A 9,896-nucleotide genomic window follows, 5' to 3' on the forward strand; every position below is an offset into this window, starting at 1 on the left:
GCCTCACCTACAGTCCTCAACGTAGAATCTACTCAATGGTTAGTGGTGCAGTTTTCATCCAAGACATGGAGTGTTTAGCTGATTAAACTTTAGTTAGACTATTTAATTCATAGTTCGGAGACACGTAATTTTGAAATCATAAAAAATGATTTATTGGTCTAAAAGAACTTAGGTAAATTAAAAGAATTTAGAGAGAATATGTTAAAATCTTGACTATATTATGAATATTTTTTTTTTGTTTGAGATGTATAATATGAATATTTAATTTCATAAAACATCATTATATTTTTTCTTTTTCTGATTTCACCTGTACTTCATAATATAAAGTTTATGTTCATCGTATTCAAAAGTAAAAAAAAAATAAAAAATAAAGTTTATGTTCATCCAAGAAAAAAGAATGTTCTTCAAATTATTCCAATAGTGCAATGGAGAATGAAAGCAAACAAAATGGACGTACGCTCGTCTCCCACGCCCACTGATGGAGCTTATGCAAACAATAAGCCTAGGTTTTTCGTGAAGCTGCTGAAGTTTAATCGCCGGCGAATCTGGTTTTCTTCAAGGTAACCGTTTTTCTTTTTCCATGGTAGTTCCCGGACGGCGAATCGAGTCGCAAAGAAGACGACGATAGATACGGCGTGAAGTAAAATTCATAGGAAGATTCCGCTTTCTGGATCATCCCAAGGAATATATCACCTGACCCTTCACCAAAACACAAGTTAATTAAATAACTACAAATAAAACCAAACCCCTAACTTTTTTGTTTGACCAACGTGGGTGTAGTGTAGTCATCACAATAATGTTTTTTATTTTAATTCCAATTTCAATTGTTTACGACGATTCTTGTACAGAATCAGACTTTGAATACATGGAAGTCTTCGTTTTCAGGCCTTAGATTGATGCGGAAAACGTCGTAGAGTCGCCGGGAGCTTTTCATACAGTTGGAGGAAATCGGAAATGGCTGGAAAGACGAGGAGCGACGCGAGCAGTAGCACTAGTGGTGGCGCTGAGAGAGGGGAAAGCGTGGTGATTGACTGTAGAAGACAAAAATCCTCTTGTGGCTACTGTAAATCTGGTGCTCGCACTAGCATCACTCACGGTCCGATTAATTTACTGAATCTCTTGAATTGTTCCTCTGTTTCTGCTCCTGGGTCTTCGTTTTCTTTCTTGATTTTATTTTGGGACTTTTATTGGGTTATTCTTTAATACAGAATGCATAATTTTTTCTGTTTTCTTATGGTTCTGAGTGCTGTTTTGGCGTATTTCTGCCCTTTTATTTTGTAATATGAGCTGTGGTAGAATTACAAGTCCATGAGTGATGAGATTCAAGAATTCGGTACTGCTTTTGTGTTTACTCGGTAAATCAATTGTTAAGGGTTCTGTATTGCTTACCTGTTACACTCTAAATTATTGCATCTTTTCCGATGGCACGTATGAATTGTAGGCTTTCGATGACGGAAAACGGAAATGTCCGCATTATGTATTTAAAACAGGAACAATCAAGATACTCATTAGCTGATACATTCTGTGGTTCCCGTGCTTGATCCTTTGAACTGTGTATTTTAATTTCTGTGCTGCAGTTTGAGAACTCAGAAAGTGAAAATGATTGTAGGCCTCGTTGCCACAGACTGTAGTATTCCTGATTTTTGTTTATGTTGGATTTTATTATCTTTGTTATCTTTTTCATGGCAGGTTTATGGGCACTAGACAATCTTTCTGTCGATGACTACCAAGGTTTGTGTTATTGGCTTTTCTTTCAGTCTTTCTAGGTCATCCTTTCTGTTGTCACAGTTCATCTTGCCTTGTCAATCCTGTCTTCAAAACATTCATCCTGCTTGTATTCTTATCAATATATTTTAGTATTTATTTTGGACTGGAGCCTCTTTCTCCAAGGAGTGTTCTTTGGTCGTTCTGTTTTTTGTATGTCCTTGTTTACTTTTTCATTTTTCTCAATGAAAGATCGGTTTCTAATAAAAAAAAGTCAATACATTTTAGTATATTGATGCTTGATTGGGTTCCTGAAGCAGTTTATAGTGATATTAAGTTTTATGGGCTGTATATTTTCTCTTTAATACATGATCAGCTTAAAGGATCTTGAATTCTATTTATTAATATTTTTTACTTGTTTCACAGATCTTCTTGATCGTGGCTGGAGAAGGTCGGGCTGTTATCTCTACAAACCTGAGATGGAAAGGACATGTTGCCCATCTTATACAATCCGTTTGAAGGCATCTGACTTTGTTCCATCTAAAGAACAACTCCGAGTATCTAGACGAATTCAAAGGTGTGATCTTAAAGGATTTTGGTGCTTAATTTTATATCCATGTTCTTGACATCCTATCCTTCTCTTTAACATTAACATTTTGAGGTGGAAGATATGTTGGCATTATTCACATTGAATATATTTGACCACTTGAGCAAAAAGTTATAGTCACAGAGATGAAAGCATGTTCTCCCTTTTTGTTAAACTCGACCATTAGAAAGGGAAAACCATTTGCTCGCTCTTTGTTTACCTTATTTCAGTGATTTTTGAATCAGACTTGGGAGTAAATACATTGTCTAACATTTCTAGAATGCTAGATTCTGGATGGCTTCTTGTTTCATTTTTAGCCGTTAAGTTATAAATAATCTATAACATCTGGCTCAGTTCAGATTGCTAAATTTTAAGCTCTCTTTCAAGGTTAGTTTTGAGAACATCTGTCCTGTCAACATCTGATGAACTTTTATCTGTCTTTAGGTTTTTAGATGGTACCTTGGAGCATGATAAACCAGTGAAGCACACAGAAGTTTCAAGTGCTTCCAAGGGCTTATGTAGCTATGCAGGCAGTGAAGATTCTAACTCGGTAGAGAAGGACTCGTCCTTTATAAATAAAGAAAATGAGGAAGACCGCTTTATGCTTCATCTGTCTGGTAAGGTCGATGATGCCATACGTTTGTGCACCCAATGCGGTGAACTTCCCTGTAATATACAATTTCCAAAGGCTTCTGTCAAAAGGGTTTCCAATGCAAAGAGGAAACGGCCGGTTCAAGGATCTAAGGATCTTGAATACTCCAGCAACGTTGCATTCCAATTGTCTGCCAGCATAAAGCGCACCCAAGTTGGTGAGAAGAATGATGATAACTTACCATCATCAGAGTGTAAAGCAGCAGAAACTGGGTTTACCCCTAAAACAATAGCTGAAAAATTGGTAAATTATTTGAGCCAGGTTGAAGTGTTATCTGGTTTCTCAATCAAAGCATGCAATGGACATATTAATTTTTATTCTGATAAGGGAGAAGCTTCCTCCCTGGATAGTGCTCAAAAGGCTACCATTTCTCCAGAATCTGCTAAAGGCAGAAGTAAAGGTTTCAGTATGGAGAAGAACTCTAAACGTTCTTTTCAGAAGAGACGAAAGCTTGAGATACGCCTGAAAAGGTCCAGTTTTGATCGGGAAGAATACGCTCTGTATAGACGTTATCAGCTTCTTGTGCATAATGATAGTCCAAGTCGTATATCTGAAACCTCATACAGGAATTTTCTGGTTGACTCCCCCCTCAACTTTGTTCCCCCAACTGGTGATGGTACAGTTCCGCCCTGTGGGTTTGGTTCTTTTCACCAGCAATATGTGATTGACGGGAGGTTAGTTGCAGTTGGTGTTGTAGACATCCTTCCAAGATGTTTATCAAGTAAATATTTATTCTGGGACCCTGACTATGCTTTCCTATCTCTGGGAAAGTACTCAGCCCTACAAGAAATTGAATGGGTAAAACAAAATCAAATGCATTGTGCCAGCCTTCAATATTATTATCTTGGTTACTATATTCACAACTGCGGGAAGATGAGATATAAGGCAGGATATCGCCCATCGGAGCTTCTTTGTCCACTTCGTTACACGTAAGTTTTTCTCTGCAACTGTCGAATTATTGAGGGTGATTTCAATTACTTAATTCCATGATTTCCTGGGGAATTGATTTTATTATTTCCTCTCAGCAATCACACAGGAAAAACACCAGTAGTTATAGCAGCTAAGTACACAAATGCAGTTTAGATTAGTTGCTCGTTCCTACTGATGATGACTGATGATGAGCCACTTCAAATTTGACCCATTAGTTGTATTTCTCCTCAGGTGGATTCCATTTGGGACTGCGAAGCCATTGCTTGATCAAAAGCCTTATGTGGTCTTATCAGATTTTTCACACCAACAAAATGGGGAATCATCACCAGTTCTCAAGGCGCCGAATGATATGGAACTAGAACATGATGACGATTTTCTGGAAGAACCAAATGAGGCTAATATGGATGAGGATGGGGCAATGATTGAGTCTTACTCTAGTAGTTCCGATGATGATTTGGCCTCATCAGAAAGCAGTGGTCTGGCCTCCTCTGAAATGGAAGATGGAGATATCACAAATATATTAATCGGCATAGGCCATTCCCGTATGAGATATAAGGTATACACTGTCATTTTGTTATTAAGATTTCGTGTCAGTGCTTCAATCCTTCATCTGCAAGTCCATATTTGGTAAAACAAAAGAAATGAATACTATCTTCTTGTTGGTTTTGGATGTTGAAAATGTTCTGTGTCATATTGTTTTTTGATACCTATTATTGTATATTTTTTTGTTAAAAGGATATACAAGGAGCCATTTCACCCTCCGCAAGAACGAAATTGGAAAATCAGTTGCTAAGATACAGAAGAGTGGTTGGTAAAGAGCTATCGGAAAGAATGGTTTATATTCCTCGGTGACCTGTAGACTTCAATTCCTGAAGCTATCTCAGAATTACTTCAGATCTCTCTCTGTTGATTGTTTATACATTTGCTATGACAACTATATTTGAAATTACATTACAGACTGCTAAGGCATTTTGAGTCCTGTTTTCATTTTTCATGTCAGTTGAGAACTGCTTTTGAGATTTATATTTGGGCAAAGCGGGTTTGGGATGTGTTCGCTTTTATAGTAACATGTTGAAGCGAAACATGTTTTTAAGTTGAAGAGTTATGTTTTATCCGTGTACTAATCTAGAGGGTAGGCATTTGAAGCTCAACTTAACTAAAAGTTGCAAACTTCCAACATTGAAATTTAGAAATCAAACAGCAAAGCAGCAAACAGATCCCTTGCTTCTATTTCCTTTTATAATTTTCGATCAACGTTTTAATCATGTAGATCTCTAACCACATATCCTCAAATTTATTAGATTTAGCATCCCTAATATCAAGTGACAATAAGTAATTGATTAAAAAAAGATTAAAGATCAAATTGGAAAACGACAAATGACAAATAATAGAGTCAAATTGGCAGAGACCACAGATTTGATGAACATTTCATCATATTGCAAAGGGATTTAGTAGTGATATTAAGTTACAGAAGAATCAGAGTAAAATGTTTCCAGTTCTGTGACAAACGGCAGTAGATTAGCTACTGAAATGAGGAATTGACAGATGAACAACAATGGAGTTGAATATGAACATTGGGAGTATGAAGAATGAATGTACAATTGGAATGATATGGATCACCATTAATCAAGCTTCATCTGCATCACTTACTCCACCATGAGCTGCTTCATGAGCATGACTGACCCAGTAATTGGTTCCACCAGGGCCTGACACCTTGAACCTGTTCATACAACTTGTACTAACTTATATGTTTCCCAAATTCAACATTGCTACTCTGCACACTTCTAAGATATGAATATTCAATGTGATAATAGAACGATGTCGGGACGGTTATAGTTGAAAACTGAGATCTTCCTGAAGATGTCTGATATGGAACTAGTATATGGTTGAAACAACATCAAGAGACTTTAGTGACTTTCTTTATGTTAAAAATGAAAATCTGAACTGTTCTTACGGAAAAAGGTTCCTTCTAGTCTCTAGTCTCTAATGAGAGAGCAAATCTATTGTCTACCATGTCTGTAAAAAAATAGTGCATGAACTATTACACACGTCTCATGATCTCTCATGTAATATTTTTGACTAAATGATTATTGGCAGACTGGTTAAAATAACCATGTAAACATTTTTTATACTTGAGGGGTTAAACTAAATGGACCAAATAAGATCATTTTCTAGACTAACTAAGAAAGATGTTCTTTCCAAACATTAATTTGAGGTGCCTTTTTGGACTTTGAGCAGCTTCAATTCAAGTCCTAAAGTAATGATTCAAAGCAGCTCTCTGTAATCTATTTGGGTCTCATTTGATGTATATTTACTTACCGCTCAAGTACTGATTTCCCTTCTTTGTACTTCTGGTTCTTTTCAAAAGCAGTTTCCTGAAGTGAATGATCAAAGACCACCAAGAGAAGACATCATAAAGAAGAAAATAACAGCATAGAACTTCTAAGCTTTTGTGCTTTACGATATCTTACATATGTCCATCCCACAATTGATCCACAGCCAACACAGAAGATATCAGCAACGGTATGCATTCCCGTCATCATCATTCTTGTTTCTTTCGCTCCCATAGTTACATTCACTCTGTAAAAGAAAACGAAGATTAACTTCAAATCTTAAAGAGCAAACGAATAAATAAGTTTGGAACTTCGTTAAAGTTTCTCACTGATGAACCTTCACTTCTAAAATTATGCAAAACCAAAACAATAGTGAAGGAAGAGGAGTCGACATGTATGAATCAGAATGACAAGAAGAAAGGGGGAGAGATTGAACAAGTTAGAATTTGACCTTCGTCCCCCCTCTCTCTTAGTTTGTTATTGGAAAGAAATCAAGGACATTAGGGATTTATTTAATGGAAACATTGGTCAAACTACACAACTATCATCTAGGAAAACTTACACTTTATTGAAGAGGTAAGCTTTCCCATGTCTGCTTTGGAAAGACTGAATAATAGAAACACAGGAAAAAATGAAGTCAGAAAACTCTTCCCCAATGCCATTTCTAGTATCTTTCAGTCAGAAAATCAATATTCAGAGGGCAAGAGCCAACATATATAATCAAATTTCTGATTGCAATTATAGATCACCAAATTAAGTAGAGCCCCGAGAAGAGGTATGGGGATGGGGGCTGATCCTTCTATAACAACAACAACAACAACCAAATAGTAAACACCATATTTTTCTCACCATAGTAAAGGGTCAATCAATATTGTCAATCGCATCAGAAAAGAGTAAAGGGAAGTTATGAAAATCCATAGGAAAAAATCCGATCAGAAATAAAAAAGGAAACAGATATTGAGTATCAAAACCTTGGAAACGATGTCCTCATAAAGAGCAAGATGGGTTCGGCAGTGCTTGCAGCTATAGATCCTCCCTTCCAGGCTCACCACGAACAGCCTCCCCATGCCTTTGAAATCTCATCAAAATTCGAAGAAAGAAAAAATGGGTCATCAGCAATTGGGTCGCTCCAGAAATCAGAACAACAAATAGAAGAAGAAAAAGAGGAATAATCCAATGGGGAAGGAGAAATTGAAGTAAAAGAAGGAAAAGAAGGAAAGGGAATCAAAAGGAAGTTCACCTATATCGTGGGTAGTCGCAATTTACAAGAAATGTGGACGGAGAAGTTTGGCGAGGTCTCCCCAATTATATAAATACCACTTTGTTTCTCTGGTTCTTTACTCGATACGATGCGACGTGGATGCTTAAATTGCTAATGCAATCCAACTTTTCGTCTCCCTTTTCCCCACTTGTAACTTTTTTCTTTAATTAATTTCTCGTGAAGTTTTTGTTTTTGGGTCGGTTTCTAATTTTCTCCTCAACGACCCCCACTGACCACTCCATATCCCAATTCTTGGAGAGAGGGGAAGAAGAGAAGAGCGTAGGCGCAGCGATTCTGTGAGGCCATCGCCAGTGACCATTTGGGAAGTCCGTGTAGCTGAGATGAGAGCCGTCGGTGGTGGCTGCCGCTGACTGAAAAGTCTTGACAAAGCTTGTTTAGCCATTAGCGAACTTTGAGGGATGTTCATTCTTCTGTTGAACCGCCCAAAACACTGAGCACTGCCCCACAGTCCAAAGGGTCCGTATCCTCTCCTCTCTCTCTCTCAATTTTTTTCCTATTAAAATATTATTTGGTTTCTATGGACTAATTTGATTTCTTTAATGAATATATTGAGTACAGTGTTATGTCAGGTTAAAATTGTGATAGAAAAAAATTAAAAATAAAAATTAAGTAACCAAAATGTATAGAGAATAAAATAAATCAAAATTAAGAATTCATGAATCAAAATAAATATTTTGAAATTACGATGACTAAAATAGTACTATAACATTATTTTAAAAAATATTTATAAATATATATTTTTCATAGGGGTAATTATAAATATTAGAAAATTGTGTGTTTATTCTTTGATGTGATTTATTTCGTCTATAAGTTTAGAAAATTTTTCATGGGTCTTTAAACTTTGGTACGTGTTCCTATTTTGTTTTTTGTATTAAAATCTTGAACTCTAAATTACTTATATCTATTTGGTTTTTATCATAAACTTTATTAATTTAAGTTTATAACATCTAAAGTTAGTCAGCTAAATGATTTATAAATGGTACAAACTTAGCATGTTGTATAAGTAATAAATGAATAAATGACAAAATCCTATTAAATACAGATTCAAAGTTAAATAACTTATTAACTATTTAAATCATATAGATCTTTTTTTTTTACCATATAGATTGAAACATACCCTCCTAAATGTTGATTGTCGAAAGGGTGACGTCAAAACTATATTTTTCTTTCGTAAGAATATTAAAGGGCTTTTAATTTTTCAAGAAATCTCGAAAACACTTTTTCTTTTTCTTTTGTTTTGATAGATATTCAAAGTCGAAACATATTGAAAATTTTGAAGAATATTTTAATTGGTAAAAAATATTAATGATATTGAAAAACGTTCCTAAATCCTAAAGCCATTTATTTTAGAGAATCAAAATGGAATCAGGATACCAAGATGCCCATGTATTTAATAGCTAAAAATTAATGGATTATTTGCCTATTATTTATATTTTAATCAATTGAGTTAAAGTTAAGTTAGTGGATTAATATATTTATAATCTTTAGACCATTTATACCCTTGGTTATTTTCAATGATTAATCATGAAACTTTGATTAAATTAGCACGTTTTGATATCCTTTATTGTCGATTGAATGGTACTTAATTCTTTTTTTCTTATCGAAGCATAACTCATCCATTAAACCATCTTGCTCTATCTTTTCCTAAAAATTGGAATTTAATCTTCTATCTCTACATTCGTTGTACTAAAAAAAATTAATTATCTTTTTATTTTTATCATTTTATTTTATTTTATGAAGCAACTTAATAAGTTCAAATACATTATTACTACATTTTATTTCATTTATAAATTAAATTTATATTATTTCATGATGTATCTAACAAATATTAGTTTAGCATGTAACGATGAACCATCAACTTTAACTAGGCTTGAATTGACCAAACATTCATTTAGAATTTTACTTTAGAAATCTAACTCAAATTCTATAAATCAAATTAGCTTCATATATCAACAGTCAACTTAAATATTAATTACATTATCATACCAATAAAATCAACTTATTCACAATAATTTTATCAAACTTGAAGACCCAACGACTAAATACTAAGATACTTATTGTTGTCAAAAAAAGAAAAAAAAAAGATACTATTTCATCTGCAAAGAGGAACAAAAATTCTAGAATTGGGATGCACATAGCCTGAGAATTCAGAAAATTCACCTTTCTCCATAACCATCCATATACCCTCCATGTACTAGGAGCAAGTTATCCAAAATCATCCATTTTATGAACAAATCATCTTTAAGAAAACAATTAACCCTAAATTTGAAATCAATTCACTTTTAGGGTTGAAAACACCTACATGTGAGGTCAAAACGAGCATAGTTGAGCTAATTGACATATATCTCTAACCAAGAGGTTGTGAGTTCGTTCTTCCATCCCACATGTTGTATTAAAAAAAACACTGGG

At 34.7% G+C, this 9,896-nt stretch overlaps 2 protein-coding genes across 2 annotated transcripts; one reads left to right on the forward strand and one right to left on the reverse strand.

Moving 5' to 3' along the window:
• The first annotated feature begins 395 nt into the window (after window positions 1–395).
• Window positions 396–4,895, forward strand: LOC111006235 (arginine-tRNA protein transferase 1). The gene is made up of 7 exons (XM_022278026.2): window positions 396–560; window positions 886–1,096; window positions 1,690–1,731; window positions 2,131–2,281; window positions 2,735–3,871; window positions 4,104–4,428; window positions 4,608–4,895. Exons 2-7 carry the CDS (start codon window positions 955–957, stop codon window positions 4,722–4,724), a joined length of 1,914 nt encoding a protein of 637 aa, XP_022133718.1. The 5' UTR covers window positions 396–560; window positions 886–954; the 3' UTR covers window positions 4,725–4,895.
• A 392-nt stretch (window positions 4,896–5,287) lies between these two features.
• On the reverse strand, window positions 5,288–7,852 carry LOC111006236 (protein yippee-like). The gene is made up of 6 exons (XM_022278027.2): window positions 7,446–7,852; window positions 7,177–7,274; window positions 6,768–6,811; window positions 6,344–6,452; window positions 6,192–6,247; window positions 5,288–5,592 (listed from the first exon to the last, which is right to left on the reverse strand). Exons 2-6 carry the CDS (start codon window positions 7,270–7,272, stop codon window positions 5,499–5,501), a joined length of 399 nt encoding a protein of 132 aa, XP_022133719.1. The 5' UTR covers window positions 7,273–7,274; window positions 7,446–7,852; the 3' UTR covers window positions 5,288–5,498.
• Between the last annotated feature and the right edge of the window lie 2,044 nt (window positions 7,853–9,896).

The sequence above is a fragment of the Momordica charantia genome, assembly GCF_013281855.1.
Source record: "Momordica charantia cultivar OHB3-1 chromosome 4 unlocalized genomic scaffold, Mcharantia_2.0 BLBB01000004.1, whole genome shotgun sequence".
In the NCBI taxonomy this organism is placed as follows: Eukaryota; Viridiplantae; Streptophyta; class Magnoliopsida; order Cucurbitales; family Cucurbitaceae; genus Momordica; species Momordica charantia.